We start from the raw sequence: 22,728 nt of genomic DNA on the forward strand, positions 1-22,728 counted from the left end.
CACACACCTAAACGCTTTGCACAAACGTTTACCAGACTTACTTTTTTTGACATTTCTATACAGAAACTGCCAAACAAGCACCTTCTTAATTAGGCTGGGATTCCAATCAAAAGAGATGTTGGTCGCAACAAAATCCTGCAGCCACTTTGGGTCTTGGGCAGCAGGTCCGGTCTACTGATGCAGGGTCCTCTCAAACTTCTGTAGGATGCTCTGTGGATGTTCCCAAGACTGCGCTGTCAATCATGCATCAAGCCCCGCCCATCTTCATGGAAATCTGCAGGCTTCCACAATTCAATAATCGAAAAACTTCTCAAATATGAATTATTACTGACATGATATGGGGTCCTGAAGCTGTAGCACTAACAGAGGGGTCTGCCACCTGAGGTCTGCTGCCAGGCACAGTGCCCACCAATCACTCCTTAAATATGTGCAATGCCATTAAGTCAGCAAACTTTAAGAAGGCAATTTCTGGGTGACTGAAATATTATTTAATAAGAGCGTGCATTTAGATTAGCTCCTTAAACAGACGCTCAGTGTAACGAGCTTGAAGGAGATTACAGAAACAGTAAACCCTCCTGGGTTATTGAAATCGTACACTTATTGGGGGGGGGGGGGGGGGGGGGGGGGGGGGGTTATTTTTACAACATTAAGCTTCTTTAGCAAAAATGTGGTCACATTTATTGATAGATAGTTGAGGGTTAGGGTGAAGACCTCAATCTCCGCGTGTGTCATGTCGGCTTACACTCCCTTGTGTTAAATCAGAGAGGGCAACCACTTCATCTCCATAAGTGACAACGGCAAAGTAATAACAGAGAGAGACGTGAACGTGACTGAGAGAATAAAACTGAATAAAAACGAAAACATTAACCTTTACAAGTGCCGTACATCTACACGGCCGCTACAGACGCAAATCAAAAGGATGTTTTTATCGTATAGCAGCAACAAGAAGAGCAGCTCACTACGGTGTGACACAGAGAGACTCGAACCCTCGACCCGTTGAAGAGGAGGAAGCAGTTCTTACCGCTGTACAACCAGACACGTCTCGACAACAAGCCGCACGAACCCATTTCATGTTCTTCGGTTGTACAGTTAGGTCCATAAATATTTGGACAGCGACGACCTTTGTCTAATTTCGGTTCTGTACATGACCACAATGAAATTTAAATGAAACAACTCCGATGCAGTTGAAGTGCAGACTTTCAGCTTTAATTCAGTGGGGTGAACAAAACGATTGCATAAAAATGTGAGGCAACTAAAGCATTTTATTAACACAATCCCTTCATTTCAGGGCCTCAAAAGTAATTGGACAATTGACTCAAAGGCTATTTCATGGGCAGGTGTGGGCAAGTCTGTCGTTATGTCCTTATCAATTAAGCAGATAAAAGGCCTGGAGTTGATTTGAGGTGTGGTGCTTGCATGTGGAAGATTTTGCTGTGAACAGACAACATGCGGTCAAAGGAGCTCTCCATGCAGGTGAAAGAAGCCATCCTTAAGCTGCGAAAACAGAAAAAAAACCATCGGAGACAATGCTACAATATTATGAGGGGCAAAATCTCCAGTTTGGTACATCCTGAGAAAGAAAGCAAGCACTGGTGAACTCAGCAACGCAAAAAGACCTGAACGTCCACGGAAGACAACAGTGGTGGATGATCGCAGAATCATTTCCATGGTGAAGAGAAACCCCTTCACAACAGCCAACCAAGTGAACAACACTCTCCAGGGTTAGGCGTATCGATATTGAAGTCTACCAGAAAGAGAAGACTGCATGAAAGTAAATACAGAGGGTGCACTGCAAGGTACAAGCCACTCATAAGCCTCAAGAATAGAAAGCCTAGATTGGACTTTGCTAAAGAACATCTAAAAAAGCCAGCACAGTTCTGGAAAAACATTCTTTGGACAGATGAAACCAAGATCAACCTCTACCAGAATGATGGCAAGAACAAAGTATGGAGAAGGCATGGAACAGCTCATTATCCAAAGCATATCACATCATCTGTAACACATGGTGGAGGGAGGCAGTGTGATGGCTGCCAGTGGCACTGGGACACTAGTGTTTATTGATGATGTGACACAGGACAGAAGCAGCCAAATGAATTCTGAGGTGTTCAGAGACATACTGTCTGCTCAAATCCAGCTAAATACAGCAGTCAAATTGATTCATGACACAGATGGACAATGACCCAAAACACACAGCCAAAGCAATCCAGGAGTTTATTAAAGTAAAGAAGTGGAAAATTCTTGAATGGCCAAGTCAGTCACCTGATCTTCACCCAACTGAGCAGGCATTTCACTTGTTGAAGACTAAACTTCAGACAGAAAGGCCCACAAACAAACAGCAACTGAAAGTAAAGGCCTGGCAGAGCATTCAAAAGGAGGAAACCCAACATCTGATGATGTCCAGGAGTTCAAGACTTCAGGCTGTCATTGCCAGCTAAGGGTTTTCAACCAAGTATTAGAAATGAACATTTGATTTCCAGTTATTTAATTTGTCCAATTACTTTTGAGCCCCTGAAATGAAGGGATTGTGTTCAAAAAATGCTTTAGTTGCCTCACATTTTTATGTAATCGTTTTGTTCACCCACTGAATTAAAGGTGAAAGTCTGCACTTCAACTGCATCGGAGTTGTTTCATTTCAAACTCACTGTGGTAATGTCAGAACCAAAATGAGAAAAGAGTAGTCTCTGTCCAAATATTGATGGACCTAACTGTATTCTTGAATTAAAGCGCACTTGTTCTATTATATTTGTACCTTTTGTGAAAGTGTATTTGATATTTGGCCTTCACACATTACACACGTCCTGTCAAAATGTTGTCTTTAGTACTAAAACATGAAAAAAGTTTGTCTTTTAGCTACGTGTTCAACAGTTTCTGTCATCCTACACTTACACAGATCTTTGTAGACACGGCGCACACGTGAAATGCGTCTGTTCCAAATTACGAGATCTACAGCTCCCGGTGCCTCACTAACAGACAGACAAGGCCTGAGATGGGCGAGCTGTTTGCCGTTTCTGCAGCGGTTTGGTGATGGGATAGCAGGCTGATTGGCACAAAACTAAAGAGGCTGATGGAGAGGTGCGCGCAGATTTAAGGTGGGCCGGGTTTACGAGTTTTTCATAAGCTTTGGTAATTCTAATGTTAAGTAACAAGTCCATTGTGTCACAAGACAGACCCAGCTGGGACGCCTGAAAAGACTGGGAGGTGGCTTATATGTCCCCCGGGCCACAAGGGGGCAACCGCCCTGGAGCTTGAGGAGACCACGGGAAAGGAGCAATGAGGCTCAAGCCAATTGAGGCCCGTGGCCACCACCAGGGGGCGCAACCGAGCCTCATGGAGCTCAGGCACTTCCGCCACACCTAGGATGATGGAGGAAGATCCTCCCAGGGATGCCAAGAGTGCTTCTGGGTGCAAGGGCAGCGCTTCCACCACATCAGGAAGTGCTGCCGGAAGAAAGACATCAGGCACCTGGAGCACATCTGGGTGAGAATAAATGGGGCCGCCTCTCTCCAAATCGGGGAGCTGGAGTCGGGGGGAGCAGGACGAAGCTCCCGTGAGGAGAGGAAAGGTGGCCCACAGACATTTAGAAAAGAGACGTGTGGAGAGGGTGATTGGTGCTGGGGGCACTAACCCTAACCCTAACCCTAACCCTAACCCCCACGAAGGATCCAAACAGCCATCCACACGAGCTCTTCACCTGCTCACACCTACAGGACTTCAAAGATGGCCCCCCGAACTGCAGTACGGATCTTCTGCTTTCCTCAGCCGGCCCTGCATTGGCTTACATTTCATCACAGAAGCTCCACTTCAAAACAACCAAAGGAGCAGCAACTGGTTAAAACATTCAAAAATGAAGAAGCAGCAAAAGTAAAGCCCAGACAACAGAAAGGCAGCCATCCAGGCGTCACTCTACACGCCTCAGAAGAGTCGGTGCCAGCGAGACAAAAGGCTTATTTGTAAGCCCCCTGCTCATCCCTTTCCATTTCCTCTTCTTGACTGCTTTCCTTTAATGTTGCCCTCTTGGAAAAGAAAAGCCTTGATGAAGAAGAGCAGCAGTGAATGGATGAATGGAGACTCCTGCAGAACCAATCTGTTAGTTGAACAAATGTCATAAACAGCCGAGACTGAGACCGACTGACGTGACGAGCAGCCGCCAATTGATGTTCATTATATTTATACACACACACACACACACACACACACACACACGGACGAGCTGAAGTACCCAGCAGTGCACGGGAGCAAAATTATTTATTTATTTATTTAAATTGTTCTGAGATAAATAGAATTACGGAGCAAATCAGAAACGTTACGAGTGTCAAGTGGAGGATAAAAAAATAATAATAATAAAAGAAAGCAACAGGACAGATTAATTTTTGTTTTGTGGTGTAGTAATAAATTTTTACATGCAGAATTATAGACAACAAAAAAAAAATTAAATTAAATTAATATTAGGTTGATTTAATTCTATTATGACTACAACAACATTGTTACAATAAGAATAATGCAAGATGAAAATATAGTTAACAAAAAACAAACACTACGGATTTTTCGTGCATCAACTGGATGATAGCAGACATACAAGATTGTCACAGTTCGCTTTATATAGAAGATTGTGGCTAATTGCTGGAGACGTGTTTATTGGGAGGTGCTTTGTGGTAATACAAACAGTTTATTGTATTTCTACTCTTATATTGTGGACTGTACTGCTGTCTCTGGCGCCCCCTTGTAGTTACTAAGCGTCCACTGGATGATAACACACACGATTGTTACATTCTGCTTTATATATAAGATAAGTAGCTGTAGCCCGTGGCTGTGCCCATATAGTAATGAAACTGGACAAACTTTAAAAATCAATAGACGTTGGCACTGTATCTGATCGTGTTCAGCTCCGACAGGAGAGCATTCCCTACGTGGGGAGAAAAGCACACGACCGTGATGTCTCTGCAAATCAGCAGGTTCCCTCTAAAACACACGGAGCTCTGATCTCTCAAAAACGTCAAACGTTAATCCTTAACAATCTGTAGATGATGATGTCTATTGAACAAACAGGCACCACTAGTTAAGCGGAGGTGAGGTGCACTCCAACATGTGGCGAGACGTAGACCGACTCAAATAGAGGCTGGCAAGTGAATGAGAAAGCCCCCTATCCCCAAGCCCCCCGGTTGTCTGTTAGCTTTGCATAAATACATCAGTACCACAAGCGAACTTTGGTACTGAGAGAAGTCGAAAAATCAACCGGGAAGTTCAAACAAATTATAGAAAACAAACTGATCTAAATCCATTAAAAATGTGGACAGACATACAGACAGAATGCGCTGGGACCATGGAAATTTTAAAACCGTTTCTAAGCAAGCCCTCATGGGCCAAGGGTAACCTACATTCCAAATCCCAAGTGCTCATGGTGCAGGAGGTTTCATGATGAGTGAGTCACTGGTATTTGGCTTTTATATGGGGAGATATAGATATACAGGGTGGTCCAGATCTAACTATGCAACTTTTAATGCAATGCAATAATTGCATAGTTAGATGTGGCCCACCCGAGAGAGAGAGAGAGAGAGAGAGAGAGAGAGATAGGGAAGGCACTATATCATTCATAGATAGATAGATAGATAGATAGATAGATAGATAGATAGATAGATAGATAGATAGATAGATAGATAGATAGATAGATAGATAGATAGATAGATAGATAGATAGATAGATAGATAGATAGATAGATAGATAGGGAAGGCACTATATCAAAGATAGATAGATAGACAGATATCTAACACCTTCACCAACCAGCCCCCATCAAAGCAGCCATACAATACACAAGACGCTCATTTAAAGCCTTCCAAAAGGTAGGCTTCACTTACAGCTTTGAGTGCCGTCTATCTCAGAATGTCAAGTATTATGAATGGATGTGCAAGAAGACAAAAGCCGCAGCCCTTCTGTGCACCGGACCCTCCGTTCACAGCCACAGAATCCCCAGTCATTTGCACAATTCCCCCATCTAGTGGTCACAGATGGCAATGCAGCCATTCTAACAGTACAGCAAGAGATCCCAACCAGCCTAACCACAAAGAAATGTTTTTTTGGGGGGGGTTGGGGTTGGGGGTTTTTTGGGGGATGATAACTCTGAACAGCATTGAATGCCAAGCAGGATGGGGCCCTGGACAACTCCATCGCAGGGCCCGTACACTTTAGAATCACACAGGTTTTAGGGGATGGAATAATAATAATAATAAATAAATCAAATCCTCAGAGCCAACAACGGGACACAGTGGGCAGGCTTCAGCACTACCCATTATGATCAGAGTGCCAGTCCCAATGCTGCAACTTTACCACTCAGGGCCACAATGTATAAAATGGAGTTGACTGCCCACTCCTGCCCACAAGGGCACCGATATACTGGGTCCACTAAAGGAGGCTCATTTGTTGGCACGGCCAGGGACTCCAGTGTTTGGCTTGCCCCTTCTGCCTGAAGGTGAAGGATGATCTCTCATCCGGTTCAGAGGGCACTCTGCATGCTGCCCGTCTCTTCAGGTCGTTACTAAGTTGCCAGTCCACCCCAACGTCCCCTCAGACCCTTTCAAACACTTTTCCTTTTCCATTGGCCACAGCGTCTCTGAACTCTGCCATTTAATGAGGTCCATTTACTTGTCTAAAACTGAGATTTCTGCACCTACTTCATCTGATTTTATCGACTGCTTGTGCACGCACGTCTATGTAACCATCAAGTAGACTGTGAAAGAGTAGACATTTTAAAAGTTTAAAAACCAAAAATGTTGCCCTCTTTGAACAGAATAAAAGATTGAGTGGAAAAGCAGGTTTTAGCAGTGAATGGACGAATGCAGACGACTTCTACAGAACCAATCCTTTAGTTGACCAATGACGGCTAACACTGACATGGACTGACATAAAGAGCAGCAGCCAATTGAGGTTTATTGTATATACAGTAGCCCCCCCATCAAAGCAGCCATAAAAAAACACAAGACGCTCATTTAAAGCCTTCCAACAGGCAGGCTTCATTTACAGCTTTGAGTGCCGTCTATCTCAGAACGTCAAGTATTATGAATGGATGTGCAAGAAGACAAAAGCCGCAGCCCTTCTGTGCACCGGACCCTCCGTTCACAGCCACAGAATCCCCAAAATCCATCTCTGCTGTGTCCTCACCAGTCTCCTGCACTTTTCCCCCATCTAGTGGTCACAAACAGCAATGCAATCTAAAAGGTAGTGGAGCCATTTTAATTATATAGCAACAGACTTCAACCACTTTAAAACAAACAAAGTAGCAGGTGGGGGGGGGGTTTGGGGTAAAGACCATGTGTGCAACACTGAATGCCAAGCAGGATGGGACCCTGGTCAAGTCCATCACAGGGCCCACGTACTTTAGAATCACCAATTCATCCAACACAAAATCGGGCACAGTGGTCAGGCAGCAGCACTACCCATGATGATCAGAGTGTCAGTCCCAATGCTGCAACAATGTTTAAAATGAAGTTGACTGCCCACTCCCAGCCCACAAGTGCACCAATATACTGGGCCTACTAATGGAGGCTCGTTTGTTGGCACGGCCAGGGACTCCAGTGTTTGGCATGCCCCTTCTGCCCGAAGCTAAAGGATGTTTTTTCATCCAGTTCAGAGGGCACTCTGCCCGTCTCTTCAGGTCGTAACTAAGTTGCTAGTCCACCCCAATGTCTCCTCAGACCCTTTCAAACACTTTTCCTTTTCCATTGGCCACCTCTGCCTTTCAATGAGGTCCACTCACTGGTCTAAAAATGAGATTTCTGCACCTACTTGTGCACAGATGTCTATGCAAACCATCAAGTTGACTGTGAAGGAGTAGACATTTAAAGTTTAAAACACCACAAATGGCCACTCTTGGACCTCTCGGTCACACAACTGCATTTGCTTGGCCTCATCTCCCTCCAAAGCAGAGCTGTCATCTAAATGCGAATGTCTGGCAGCAGGTTGCAGCTGGTGATGATGTCCATCTTCTCCGAGATGCTCTTGAGGTCTTCCAGGATGAGGCGTATGCTGTGGGACGCGCCGATGATGCCATTCTGTGAGTTGTTGAGGTGGACGGTGGCGGCACGGATGTCCTTGGCGGCGTTCTGGTACACCTGCCGGACCAGGCCGCCGACATCGCAGTACAGACGGCCATTGCTTTCCTGCAGTTTCTGCTGCAGCAGGGTGCTACAGCGGCCTTCGGGATCCCCTCTGAACACCGGCTTCTCCTCCATAGCCGATGGGAGATGGTCAGCCGGGTTTCGGATAACAATTAGAGGGGGCAGGTCCCCGTGTACCGGCTGATCTTCTGCCTCCTCCTGCTCCTCTTCCTCGCTCTCCGTTTCCGAGGCCTCCCCAGGCACCTTCACACCACACGCCAGAGGTGCTGCTGCGGCAGCCGTGGGCCCGAGCTCTTCATCCGAGTCCGTTTCTGAGGCCTCCCCCTGCACTACCGTCTGGTAATTCAGACTAGCCATCGTCTGGAAAAAGTAAAAAAGCAGCAGAGAATTACAAAAGGGGCCGGCTGGAATGAAGGGGAACCATTTCTTGGTGCTTGTCATCATTTCATTTTCAGGTCGGGCATTAAGAGAGAGTGCCACATACAGACCGGCAAAATCAAACTCCAGACCGCTAGCTAGCTTCATTGCTGGGCAGAGCCCACGACACCCAGGGTCAGAGGCAACAATGCCGCCTCACCAACCGCCCGCCGTGTGTGGGCAGAAGCAAAGAGACGCATCAGTGGCATCAACTGCAACGCCGCTCAGAAAAAACAAAAAAATGGAAGCAAGGAGGGCTGGGGGTTGCAGTTGGACCACCTTGGCACAGTGCCCCCCTTTAACTGCCTACATTCAGGGATACAACTGTCTACATTTTAGGGGTGGAGTGGTGGCTCTGAGGCTAAGGATCTGAGCTGGCATCCAGAAGGTTGCCGGTTTGAATCCCCGTCACTGCCAAAAGAGATCCTACTTTGCTGGGCCCTTGAGCGAGACCCTTAACCTGTCATTGCTCCAGGGGTGCTGACTATACGATGGCTGACCCTGTGCTCTGACCCCAAGGGGTATGCAAAAACTAACAAATTCCTATTGTGAGAAATCGTATAAGGTGAAATAAAGAACAAAAAAAAAATAAAAAAAATTCAGATTCCTGGACACCTTCAGCCTTTCAACACCCACATAACTGACTTTCTGTCAGCGGATATTCAACGACGAAGAATCACGGGGTTTGGCCTTTTGTGACACCGGACCCCTCGCCCTGGCAGAGACACAACATCTGGCTATCTGGGTTATGGAGGACCGTCAGCTAGCTGGACGGTGGTGAACAACCAAAGACAACAATAAGGGGGTCTTGGTCAGTTTAGAGGCACAACTAGCAGCCCCCCGGAGAGGAGTACAAACACTCCAGGGTTTTATAAGAATAACTGATCACTTGAATGTTGTACTTGTAAAATGTTTACACTAAGCCACAGAACTAATTACTTGTACTCTTAGAGGGTCTTCTTAGAGGGTCAAGGCTGGGGGGCTGTCAAGAGGGAGGGCCTGTTAAAGCTCATTGTGGCCCTCCTTGTGTGAGTTTGGGCTACAAGTGCATCATATTGTGTACAGTGGGGAAAATAAGCATTGAACACGTCAAGTTGGATTATTTCTAATGGGGCTATTGACTTGAACTTTTCACCAGATGTCGGTAACGACCCGAGTAATCTACAAAACAAAGAAGTTCTGTGTAATAAAGTGGAATGACGCAGGGAATAAAATATTGAACACATGAAGAAAAGGAGGTGCACATGGAAAGCCAAGAAACCCTGATAGCCCCCTCTCAGTGCAAATGAAAATCAGCCGCTTTAGTTCTAACCGACGGCCTATAAAAAGGTTTCTCATCACCAGGGGGTCACATGAGAAGCACCTCACGATGGGTGAAAGCTCTCTCAAGACCTTCATAAAACACACCGATGCCGTTGGTCATGGATGTCTTTCTAAACTTCCAGTGAGCGCCGTTGGGGCCGTAAATGTGGAAATGGAAACAACATCACGTCACCGTAAACCGGCCATGACCAGGTGCTCCTCGCAACTCAAAAGATTTAATCAAAAGAGCCAAAGACCACTCGGCGAGAGCTTCACAAAGACCTGCATATTCAATAAGTCATGCACTCCATCAACCGCCATGGCCTCTGTGCACAACGCTCACGGCGCTGAAGAAAAAGGACATTGAAAGTTTGCTGCACCACATTTGGATGAGACAATGAAATACGGCAGGATCCTGGAGGGCAGCAGCGGCCAAGGTTGTCATTCTAACCCTTTTCTTAATTAGTGATCTGTTTGTGCTGCTAAGTAACTTCTTTTGATTTCATTTTAACACTAGAATTACCAGAGCCTACAAAAAAAACTCGCAGATCCGTCCCACCTTAAACCTCTTCGCACCTCTCCGTCAGCGTCTGTTGTCCTGTAAATGTGTGGATAAGCAGCAAGCAGCCTGCTATCACAGTTTTCTCAGCTCAAGTCTGTTTACCTGCGTGTCAGTAGCTTGGAGTTGTATACTGTAGAGTGAGAAGTCAAGCAAAATGACACCTTTTATAAATACTAGATGGCTATTTGGAACACTTGGATTTCACGCGTGTTCCGTGTCTACAACACTCTATGTAAACACATCGTTAAAACAGAAACGTTTTTTATGCCTTAGTAATAATTGACAAAATGCAGACATGAAGTGCATAATGTGTGAAACCTGAAGTCCAAAAATCAAAGAAACACTTTCACAAAAGGTACAAATAGAACAAGTGCGCTTCTATTCAAGAAAATAACTGCAGAAAAAGAAATTGGGTTAGGGTTCAACATTCACACGCATTTGATACGACTGTTTCAGTGGCACGATGGTATCAACTGTTTGCTGGTAATCAAAACTTCATGGGTTCGATCCGGATGAGTCCGTTTTGAGAAGTGAGCTGTTCTTATTCTTACTATTTTAGAATAAAAACATACATTTACAGCAGCTGTTACAGACTGAAATCAAATGTATGATACTTGTAAAGGTTAGCTTTGTTTTTTTTATTCAGTTTTATTCTCTCAGTCGCGTTCACGATCCCCCTGATCTGACACTGCTCTTTTCAATTAAAGACGCACTATAACAGAGGTGAACTCAGATGATGACATCGGAGAAAGAATGCAAGCCACACTTTTGCCGTTGCTGCACTTTGTATATGTACACGTGAAGCTCTGTGGTCTACTTGTGACTTTACGCTGTAGGAAGTAAGTAAATAAATAAAGGTACATAAGTAAATAACATTCGATCTGGCTCTTATATACAAAGTACAGCAATGGCAGCTTCAGCTATAGACTCTTCAGTACGCAAGTGACTCTCCACATTAGTGTTTAGATCTGGATGGTGTATGTGCCCAAAAAAGAAGTGCAACTGCATTCTCGCACCATTGATTGTGAACTGAAGTGTCAGCGTGCCCTTTTTGTGGTATTACACGTGTATTTCTTGAGCATGCCCATGTTGATCAAACACAGGAAGCTCTGCAGTCTAGATCTGGCCGGTGCTTGTGCCCAAAACATTAACATTTATATGTTACTTACATACAAGTCAGATCAAATGTTATTTATTTTGATTTATTTACTTACTTCCTTCCTACAGCATAAAGTCACAAGTAGACTGCAGAGCTTCCAGTGTACATATATAAAGTGCAGCTTGCATTCTTTCTCCGATGTCATTATCTGAGTTCACCTCTGTTATAGCGCGTCTTTATGTGGAAACAGCAGTGTCAGATCAGGGGGAGCGTGAACACGACTGAGAGAATAAAACTGAATTAAAAAAAAACAAAGCCAACCTTTACAACTAAATATTCAATATATCTCAGGAAGCATGTTCAATACTTTATTCCCTGTCTCATTCCACTTAATTATCAGACCAGTAACAAATGGCGCACTGCTGCAACAGTAACATGCAGTGAATCCACTTGACTTGAGTATTCCTAGTTTACAGACTCTTTCTTTCTCTGTACGTTTAGCATTCTTCCTGAGCAGCTCTTCTCTTCTCCACCCTATCAGCCCACTTCTTCTGTGTCTTTGGCATCTTTTCTTTTCTTTTAAACTGATTAAGTCAGTGTTTGTGTTGCAATTACTTTGTACGTCTTAATTTTTCAGTTAAACTGGCACTTAAATCATTCTTGAGGTATATTGAAGGCATAAGATATGAAGAGGTAGGGGAAGTGACCGCGAAGGTGATAGGGAATGAGAACACTGCCGAGAGTTGATTCTACAATAAAATTTAAAAAAAAAAAAAAAAAAAAAAAAAAAAAAAAGAGGAACCACTTAGGAGGTGAATCATCACCCCGAAAACAGATAATAGACGTCAAGTAGTGTATGTGTACAAAATTTCAGGTCAAACGGTTTGTGAGTGACAGGTGATTTAAAACCCTGGACAGACAAATGGACAGCCACGGTAGTGTATTATATAGAAAGGTTGTTACCGGCATCTGGTCAAAATTTTGTGCCCCATTAGAAACAGATTTACTGAAAAAAAATATTGACACGTTCAATCCTGTTCTCTCCACTGTATATTCAAGTGGTAAGCTTAGTATTTTTTATAAGAAACTGCACACCACAGGTTTACCCGCTTTATTAACAAAGTTCAATTCAATTTAGTGACCAGAAAAATTCCTAATTTTTAAATTTAAAAAAATCCTAAAATAATTGTTCAATTAAAAAAGTCCTAATTTTTTTTAATTAAAAAATCCTAAAAAATTTTAATTAAAAAAATCCTAATTTTTTTGTACAAATTCTATTTTAAATTAAAAAAATCTTTTTTTTTATCCTAATTGTTTTAAAAAATCCTAATTTAAAAAAAATCCTAATTTTAAAGAAATCCTAAAAAATTTAACTAAAAAAAATCCTAAAAAAAATTAAAATCCTAATTTTTTTAAATTTAAAAATCCTAAAAAATTTTAATTATAAAAATCCTAAAACGTATTTTTTAAAAATCCTACATTTTTAATAAAAAAAAAAAAAAAGACTACACAAAATATTTTCTTATAATGCCATAAAAGAAAAGAGAGTGCCTGCCATAATGACAAGCTGCAATTCTAACAGAGTGTTGAAGGTGTTTATGAGGAGGACACAAAGCAAACACACTTGACAAGTTGACACACACACACACACACACACACACTTGGCTCTTAAGCCAACAGACCTACCCTTTGCTAAGCAGTGACGGCCAACTCTTCGTCGTCTGATCCTTTCCTAATTCACAGTTGGTGCGTCTGCGTGAGCTTCAATAACCCAATCAGCCATTCACAGAAACTGGATTTCTAAAATGCCATGTAAACCCCTTACTCCATTCGAGAAATTGGATTAACGGAGGTAGACTTCACCATAACAAACCCGACTAGGTGGTCACGTAAACCGAGTCACTCTTGAGGATTTGCTATTCTACGCACGTCCGCCGCACTCTGTCTCTCTCTTCACATGTGTTTGTTTTGCACACACACCGTCAATCAGCAGCCACAGGTCCGGAGGCAGACTTTTTGGGGACTGTATCATTCTTTCTCCTGACTGAAATAATCCGTCTCCATATTTCAGTAATTGCTAAACTTCTGCCGAGGAGCTGAACATACAGTGATAAACTCAGCAACACAGTCAGGAGAGCATCAAAGGTTAGTGTGTGTTAAGTAGTCCAGTAACTTTTTAAGTGACCCAATGCAGATCTTATCTTACTGAAGTGTAACCACATGCACTGCTGTTCTTCTTCTTCTTCTTCTTCCAGCAGCACTGGGTGTAAAGCCAGAAGTGCATGTGCAGGTATGCTGGTCCTCTGCGGGGCTCAATCACACAATCAAGCAGACAAGAGAGAGCAGAAAAGACAGAAACCTACAAATAGAGTCAAGCTGACTAAAGAGGTTTAGAAAAACCACCAGACACCATTAGCACTGGCACACCACGTCGTGCTAGTGTTCAGATTCCAGTGCTTGGTGAGGACGTTTAATGATGTTCGAGATAACTTCTGTAGGTAAACGCAGCCCTTAGCCTTCACCGGGTTATCCACCTGAACCAGACGTGTAATATATAATATATATATATATATATATATATATATATATATAAAATTGCACTGAAGGGGAGCGGCGGCGCTGCACCAAACACAAGCCCAGTTCCTCTTCACACTCACTAAAGCCCCCCATGATGTGCCTTTCTTCACCCCCCCCCCCAAGTTCGCGGTCAACTGGACAACATAAAACACCTCGACTTTCTTTAATGGAAAACCCAGTAGGTCCCCACAAAGACAGACTGCACACATGAAGAGATGAGTGCATGTGGAGGTTGATATGGATGCTCAGCAAAGCTTTGCCTTTTTATGTTTTTTGTGACCTTACTTGGAAATTCAGTTTAGTTTTCCTTCATCGTGTATTTTTAGTTTTAATTTAGTTTTGTTTTTATATTTCAGTTGTAGCTTCAGTAATTATTAGCTGTTCCACCCCGGCTCCACACATGTATTAGTGAAACAGGACAAACTTTAACAATTTGTATGGAGAAGAATTTCTATTCATAGCTTTCACATCTGAGGGCATCTTGCTATCCAATATTTTTTGGTTTTGCTATCAGAGGTGAGAATGGAGCGGTGATCTCTTTGCCAAAAAATGTAAAAAGTTGGGAAGGGATCTCTGGCCAAGCGTTGGCATTGATCGCGACAGGAGAGCATCCCCTATGTGGGAAGAAGAGCACGTTGCCCTTAATATCTCTGCCAGCTACCCTCTAAAAAATAAACACACAGCTGAGAGGCTGGCGCACGAGTGAGGATGGCACCGTCCAGCTCCCTACTCCTCATGTCCCAACTTGGCCCCTCTCTTGAATTGCTGCAAGTGAACAATGATACTTAACATGATGAGAGAAGTCACATAATCAACCAGAATGTTCAAGCAAATTCTAGGAAAAAAACCCCGATCTAAATCCGTTAAGTAGTCTTCTCGAGAAAAGCGGATGGACAGACAGACACCCGGTAGTTTAATTAGAAAGCAATTCCTGCCAATAATTTCATTTCACGGCTTGTTGGTGCTTTAACTCTGCTATGTCAGCTCATTTCTCATATGCTGGATGTTCTTCCCCTTTCTAAGGATCTCCTCCAAATGATCTGAAGGCCAAAATGGAGGAGGAATTCTCAGTCCTTCACTGATTTCCTTTTCACTTTTCTTCTAAGTATTTCATTAAACCCAATAGTGTGTGATAAATACGCAGAGGTGTCGATGGTAACACGCTACATGGAGGAATGCTGGTCTCTTTTGTCATTTGCATGTCATTGCTAATTAGGAGCAAATTAAAATACCAAGAATACGGCTGTTTAAGACTCAAATAAGCAGTAAGGGTTCAAAATCTTAACAAGCGAGACAACTAAAGTGAAGCAGAAGTGTCACTGGAGCCATAAGGGCTTCTTATTAACTCTTTTAGGGCTAATTTTTTTGTTTGTTTCTTTACTCCCAGGGCTCCCAAAACTAACATTTTTTTAAAAAAAGAACACAAAGCTATTGTTTAACATGTCAAATCAACAAAAAATATTTCCTTTTGGCAAATGTTACTGTCTTGCATGTTGTATGAGCCTGCATACTCTATGATATCACATACATATCACATACATTTTACACAGCAAAGTCCTGCTCAGTCTGATGTCACTCAAAGCAGCCAATTTCAGTCATTGTCACATTGCACTCCTGACAATACGTGTTGCTTTGGTGCCTACTTTTCAATTGTCTGTTGCTGCACTCTCACATATATTGTTAGTGTGTACTGTAGAGAGACAAGTCACCCATTTGCCATCGTGCCATGCCACTGCCACCAAGTTTTCTGCCCACATGAAAACCGTATTGTCACCTCTTTTCATCTTCAGCCTGTGAAGGTCTGTGTCTCCTGTTCACCCTCTCTGTGCCACAAGCTCAAAGTCCTCTGCTCTGTAGCTCCGTGAACAATTCTGGTGATGTTGTGTACATTTGGACAATTTCTATAAATGACCCAAATGTTCATAGCCCTGAAGCACAACCTGACTTGTCCAGGGACAGTCCTCTCTTTTTTCCTGTATATGTGATTACTTTCAGGCAGAAACCAGTGTTTGCTTCTACCAGTACAAAATCCTTTATGCCATACTCTGTGGGCTTGTCTGGCATATATTGGCAGAAAAAAAGGTGTCCCTTGTATTTTATCATAAATTCATGCACAGACAAATCACAGGCAGGTTGATAAAATTGTTTCTCTGTTGGTTCCACAATGTCAAGCAGGGGCTGAACTTTATACATGGCGTTATAGCCTGGCTCACCCCACGGGATTTGCTTCTGGTTATTAAAGAAGGGAATAAAACTTTGCGGCATCACGTACCTATTATCAAGCGGTATAACCTGTCCAAAGCCACCAGGGGACAAAGCACGTCTGGACCAATGCTCCCTGAAGTTATATCACCAGTTCTGTCCCATCTCTATTTGTAATGCCACAGCGCGCTTCATCTCGTCTTTTGTTGTGGGTTTCCACTCTGAAAAACGAGAATGCGATGCAAGCGCAGCCCACGATTCAAAAAATGTCTCTGCCTACCTGTTTGTCTCATCTGACAGTAGCTGAAAAGCAGCATCAGGAGAGAGCAGCCTGAAGTAGTCCAGCGGCTGGTGATCCGTCGTGTCCAACAGCAAGCCGTGCCGTCTTGTGAAGTCCGGTAGCCAGATCGGCTCCCACGGATCAATGTCTGTGTATTCCTCCCATGTGAACCTTGCCATAGATACATCGGCTGCACGAATGTGCTCAGCTGGCAGTGGATCAGCTGGCACGGCATCGGCTGGTGTCTGATCAGCTGATGCCAGTTCCTTACTCTCCTGCTCGATCTCCTGATCACTGTCAACAGAATCAGATTCTGAAAAATCAGAGTCTGACTCCGCGATAATGTGCAAAACATTGTCTGCCGAGTGTTTTCTTTTCTGCACTCGCTTCGCTCCCTTGTGACATGTCGATGCCATCTTGCCTTGGTTTACATTTGCTTACATTTCGTAACTCGCGCACACGCAAGGATTAGATGGCAAGTCAACAAGTCTAACATTCCTCCAAGCAGAGAGAGAATGCCTGTGACGTGACACTGAGTTTTGTCGCCACTAACAGCTGATTGTCACCCTCAACCCCTGGATGTCGACTTTTGTCGACATTCGCCCTCAACCCCTCCTGTCGTCAAATGTCGACATCCACCCTAAAAGAGTTAGGGAACAAAAACCTGCAGCCACTGCGGCCCTCCAGGACCGTGATTGAGGACCCCTGCGTTAAATGTTCTCCCAGTCTGGTTCAGTAGGCCACACCATCAGACTGCTGACTTGACGGTTGTCCAGAAGGCGGTCATTGAGACCATCCACAAGGATTGTAAGCCACAAAAGGTCACCGCTAGCGGTTCACAGAGTGCTGTATCCCAGAATATGAATGGAAACGTTGAGTGGAAGGAGAAGATGGGGCAGAAAAAGGTGCACAAGCAACAGGGATAAGCGCAGCCAGGAGGGGATTGTGAAGATTTGGGGGGAGATTCCCAAGGAGTGGACTGCGGCTGAAGTCAGTGCTTCAAGAGCCACCACCACACACCATGGGCCACAACTGTCACAGCATTCCTGGTGTCAAGTCACTCCTGAGCCAGAGACAACATCAGAAGCGCCTTACCTGGGCTAAGGAGAAAGCGGACTGGACTGTTAACAGCTCAGTGGTCCAAAGTCCTCCTTTCAGATGAAAGTCAATTCTGCATTTCATTTGGTATTCAAGATCCCAGAGTCTGGAGGGAGAGAGGAATCCTCAGAGTCCAAGTTGCTTGAGGTCCAGTGTAATATTTGGGGAGCCATGTCATCTGCTGGTGTTGGTCCACTGTGTTTTATTGATCAAGTCCAAAGTCAGCGCGGCCAGCCGTCACTTCATGCTTCCCTCCGCTGACAAGCCTTATGGAGATGCTGATTTCATTTTCCAGCAGGACTTGGCGCCTGCCCACACTGCCAAAAGTATCAATAGCTGGTTTAACGACCGTGGTGTGTATCACTGGGCTGGACTGGCCAGCAAACTTGCCTGACCTGAACCCCACAGAGAATCTGAAGAGGAAGATGAGAGACAGCAGAGCCAACAATGCAGACGAGCTGAAGGCCGCGATCAAAGCATCCTGGGCTTCCAGAACACCTCAGCAGTGCCACAGGCTCATCGCCTTCATGCCACGCCACATTCACGCAGAAGGATCCCTGACCAGGTATCGAGTGCCTACATGGACAGACTTTTCAGTAGGCCAACACTTCTGTATTAAAACTCATTTTTTGATTGGTCTTATGTGATATTCTGATTTAGAGTTTTCATTGCCTGTAAGCCATAATCAGCCAAATGAAAAGAAATAAACTCTTGAAATGCATCACTCAGCGTGTCATAAATCTGTGTAATGTAGGAGCTTCACTGTTTGAATTGCATTACTGAAATAAGTTAACTTTTTGATGATACTCTAATTTATTGAGATGCACCTGTACACGTAAGACAGACAGACAGACTTTGGACTTTAAACCCCGCTATTGACACCGTGTGACCCCGAGCCACTCGTGTCACCTGCCTTGTGCTCCAATGGGGAAAAACAAAAAAAGAAATGAAACCAATGAACATCTCAAGACACGTCTCAAGTCACCTCACCCAAATAAATCAATGAAAAGGTTTACTGACTGGTGGACACCCAGACCAGCAGGAGTGTGGAATGTAATGGGATCATCAACAGTACAGAAATATCAGTAAGCATTGATCTTAACATTTTAAAATGACTTCAATCCTCCCGTTTCAGGGTGTCGATTCTGCAGCCTGCATTGCGAGTGCACATCCGCCTCGCCACGGCTAAAGTTACAGTCCCATTTCCACCCACTCAGAGGTGTTATTGCTGCTACCTCAATGGCTTTGGAGCCCCCTGGTGACCAATTACAGCTATGAGAAACGGGGGGGGGGGCACCCATTGCATCGGACAGTGCCACCTATGTCACCTAATAATCCGACTGGCTCTCCTCAAAGGACCAACAAGCAAGTCAATAAAAAGAATCCTGAGAGAGATCTTATTTCTAGGCACGGTGGCACAGTGGGTAGCGCTGGTGCCTTGCAGTTAGGTGGGTTCACTTCCTGGGTCCTCCCTGCATGGAGTTTGTATGTTCTCCCCGTGTCTGTGTGGGTTTCCTCCCATAGTCCAAAGACATGCAGGTGAGATTCATTGGCGATTCTAAATTGGCCCTAGTGTGTGCTTGGCACGTCTGTGTCCTGCGGTGGGTTGGCACCCTGACCAGGATTGGTTCCTGCCTTGCATCCTGTGTTGGCTCCAGCAGACCCCCTGTGACCCTGTGTTTGGATTCAGAAGGTTGGGAAATGGATGGATGGATCTTATTTCTAAATTACAGGTTTACAATTAGGAATGATTCTGTAGACTGTGGCATTTAAAGTATGTGATGTAGTTTTTCTACAAGTTAAAACACTTTCTTCAGTCAGTTAAATGTTTAGCGTATTAAGACAGGGGTCTGCCATCTTTTACCTGTGGGTTAGATTTACTCTGTGGTGTTCATTCAGGGGCAACAGTCCCCATTGACTCATCAATCTTTAAATTGTCACCATGAAGTCTGCTGCTGTAGCACCTTTTAATATATATTATATTATCACAAGCAATTTTAAAATTATATTTCATCACACTTGCTGTATAATATAAGGTGCTCAATTGCATAAACCACACAACACATCTGAAATATTAATAACAGGGTAAGTGTGTGTCCCTGTGTGGTTGCTACGGCTCAGTCGTTCCAAAAGATGGTGCATCACAAACAAATCACACACCAAATGGCATACAACAGAGACATGGGAATCACATGGCACACTGCAAACATTAATGTTGACTACCTCAACTTAAAACTGTGCTAGACAGGCAGCAACGGCTCCTCCGTGTGCTTATTTAGTAGGTCAGAGCACATGTCCAGCTCACAGAAAGAAGAGCACATTGATATGCTGGTGGTCCTCCTTGTACAAAATTTGGAAGGTACAAAGACATCGTATTTTCCTGACACAAAAACACCAATTGCACCATCAGCCTTTAAACAAAGCCTGAAGGTGTGCCGGAGCTCGGTGTGTGTCACTTGTCTTAACAACAATGTAAAGAAGACCACATTAATGATCTTTTTAACTGGAATGTTTGCTTTAATGTTTTTATGTATCCAGTTTGCAAAAGACTGAATACGTAATGCAATTAACATTTAATGAGATTTGTAACATTTCTTTGTACCAACCTCATGGACCTGTTGGGGAACACGCGCTGAGAGTGCATTACTGCAGCCCCCTGGATTGGGACCCCAGTGCAGCGGGGGACACCTCAGAACCACACTGGCACAGCGCTTGGGTTGAGTGCCAATCCTGCCACCAACCCCCAAGGTTTCTCTACCTCATCAAGCAGACATGTTTTCAGAAATTAAACTTCTTTACTTTTTATTCTTTACTATTTTTTTTAGCTTATACAGAAGATTGCACTACTTCAAGTAGAAGGAAAAATTTAGTAAAGAATTAAAAATAAAGATTAAATCCATGTTTTTACATTGATGAAAACAAATAGAAATTGAAGTCTTTAAATGCAAATACTTGAAGTAGTGCAATCTTCTGTAATTGCATTTAAAGACAAATTCTATTATTTGTTTTCATCAATGTAAACATTTTAATGAATATAGAATTGCAATTTTTTTAATGAGTTACATAATATATACACTGTATTGGGTAGAGAAAATTTCAATATCTTTCCAAGTAACATATTGAAGTTCAAAATTGTGGCATTGTGACATCCACAGAATGTAATACATATAAAGCACACTCAAAAACACTTGGAGGAAATAAAAAGCAAGAATGCTCAGAAAAAGCATGTTATTTGGGTGCTTCTTTGATGAAAAACTAAATTGATACATTAATAAAATTACTACTTTTTTTGAAGGGGACCCGTTTCCTTTCCTAATATTTCATATTATTACTGTGGGAAAACAGACCAGGCTTCAGACCCTGTACAGAAAATGTGCATACACGTGTCTACACAGAACTAATCTTTAATTTAATTTGTGAATTTCCCATTGGGATTAAGAGAAAAGCCAAGCAAAATGACACCTTTTATTGGCTAACTAGAAAGATTACAATATGCAAGCTTTCGAGGCAACTCAGGCCCCTTCTTCAGGCAAGATGTAATCAAATTGGGATTAATAAAGTATATATCTATCTATCTATCTAATGTGTTTAGAGAAGATCACATTTTGGGTGAAAATAACCACAATGTTGCTTTAAATCGTTACGGCCCAGCCCTACTGTACTGAACACCCCTCAAGGCCACTCAGCGTCTGCCTTCAGCCTGTGGCCACCATTACACCACACACCTTCACACCCTCATTTGCACTGGTTTGGGTGGTGCACTTTTACAAAGCAAATTCACTTTCTTTCTGCTCACTCCAAGCGGAGTTTGTCCCTTTACTAGTTCCTCAGAATGCAGTAATAATTTTAAGAAATACTATTAAAAAGTGAAAGGATTTTGGGACTGAACACCTGCTCAGTTTTGGCTGCCCTGATGCTGTCAGATTTCTGCTCTTCCTGGAACAGCAAAGAAGTTGAACTTTAACCAATCAGCCTTAAGATCCCGCCCCCGCCCCCCAGAGTGTCAACATTAAGTGAAAACTAAACTTAATGCCCCAGGCACACAATTTTAATTTCGTTATCACAGGATTTAAGGTTTCCTTGGGAATTGAAAGTGTTTTGTTTTTCTACAAATGTGTTATTCTGCTCTCTTTTTCATGCGTGTTTATGATCACAATCGCTCTGGCTAATTAAAAGTGAATGCTCTTCCTGGGACAACTGAAACCCGACGACGCATCGTCAAGTTAAATACAATCTCGCGTCCATGCCGAGCGACTACGAAACCCCAGACTGAGTCCCTCCCGCCCGCCGGATCCAGTGCAGTCAGCGCGGCGAGGCTTCTCGGTAAAGCGCAACGGTGATCAGACAACTTTACGAAATGGAAAGTTCACGAAGCAACTCGGAAGTGGGGAAAAAAAGAGCTGGTGATGTCCCTCTAAAACGCGGATAAGCAGTGGGACGAGTGCAAGTTAACGTATCGTAGCGGAGGGCTGGGCGCTCATAACTCAGCAGCAGCTCCGACTCGCCCCGTCTCGGTATCTGCCCCGCCGTGATCATATGACACTTCCTACAAACACACGTATGAGAACAGCGACCGACAACCTATAATACGCAAGCTGACAGCGTAACAAGTTGAAATAAGTACATTCTCGTCATTTCTTTTACAAGGTATTGGCCCTCCTAATAATAAAAGCTGAACGCATACCTGAGAAGCACCGGAACAGAAGAGTTGAGAATGCTGCCGTCGCCTGACCGGTCCGTGGGATGCACTGATTAAGCTTGTAGAAGCGCCGCTCAGAGCACTCAGCCAATCCTACAGCAGCTTGTTAGCCACGTGCAGGGGGTGAAGCACGTGGTCGCGTCACGTGACAGGCACAGCACGTACCCGTCAGGCTGAAGTCGCGCTGGCCGTGTTAAGTGAGCGATCGGTGGTGGGAGATTGTTTTGTTTTGTTTCGTTATTTCTTCTTAGATGAAGAAGGAAAAGAATAACTTACAGTCATAAACCTGACATTCTGCAGACCGTCGTAATGAAAGTGGCGCTAATCCAATTAGGCCGAGTCTCTGACGTGGGCATTAGGAGGCGATACGGTCACCTCGAAACG

At 43.8% G+C, this 22,728-nt stretch overlaps 2 protein-coding genes across 3 annotated transcripts in view; both read right to left on the reverse strand.

The window, feature by feature from the left end:
• The window catches only part of LOC114646950 (F-box only protein 2-like), a 54,976-nt gene extending 32,579 nt beyond the window's left edge, over positions 1 to 22,397 (reverse strand). Inside the window, exon 1 of the mRNA XM_028795381.2 lies at positions 22,330 to 22,397. The gene's annotated coding sequence lies outside the window, so the exon portion shown is untranslated. The remainder of the gene's footprint in view (positions 1 to 22,329) is intronic.
• bloc1s3 (biogenesis of lysosomal organelles complex-1, subunit 3) lies at positions 6,214 to 8,508 on the reverse strand. Of its 2 annotated transcripts, XR_007934084.1 has the most exons (2): positions 7,773 to 8,508; positions 6,214 to 6,683 (listed from the first exon to the last, which is right to left on the reverse strand). XR_007934084.1 is itself a non-coding variant. In XM_028795393.2 (1 exon), the coding sequence occupies exon 1, from the start codon at positions 8,463 to 8,465 to the stop codon at positions 7,926 to 7,928; it is 540 nt and encodes a 179-aa protein (XP_028651226.1). In that variant the 5' UTR covers positions 8,466 to 8,508; the 3' UTR covers positions 7,734 to 7,925. The 2 variants fall into 2 exon arrangements, 1 of the variants encoding a protein (XP_028651226.1); XM_028795393.2 differs by lacking the exon at positions 6,214 to 6,683 and having other exon boundaries at positions 7,734 to 8,508.
• Positions 22,398 to 22,728: the final 331 nt, after the last annotated feature.

Source organism: Erpetoichthys calabaricus, chromosome 1 (genome assembly GCF_900747795.2).
Source record: "Erpetoichthys calabaricus chromosome 1, fErpCal1.3, whole genome shotgun sequence".
Taxonomy (NCBI): Eukaryota; Metazoa; Chordata; class Cladistia; order Polypteriformes; family Polypteridae; genus Erpetoichthys; species Erpetoichthys calabaricus.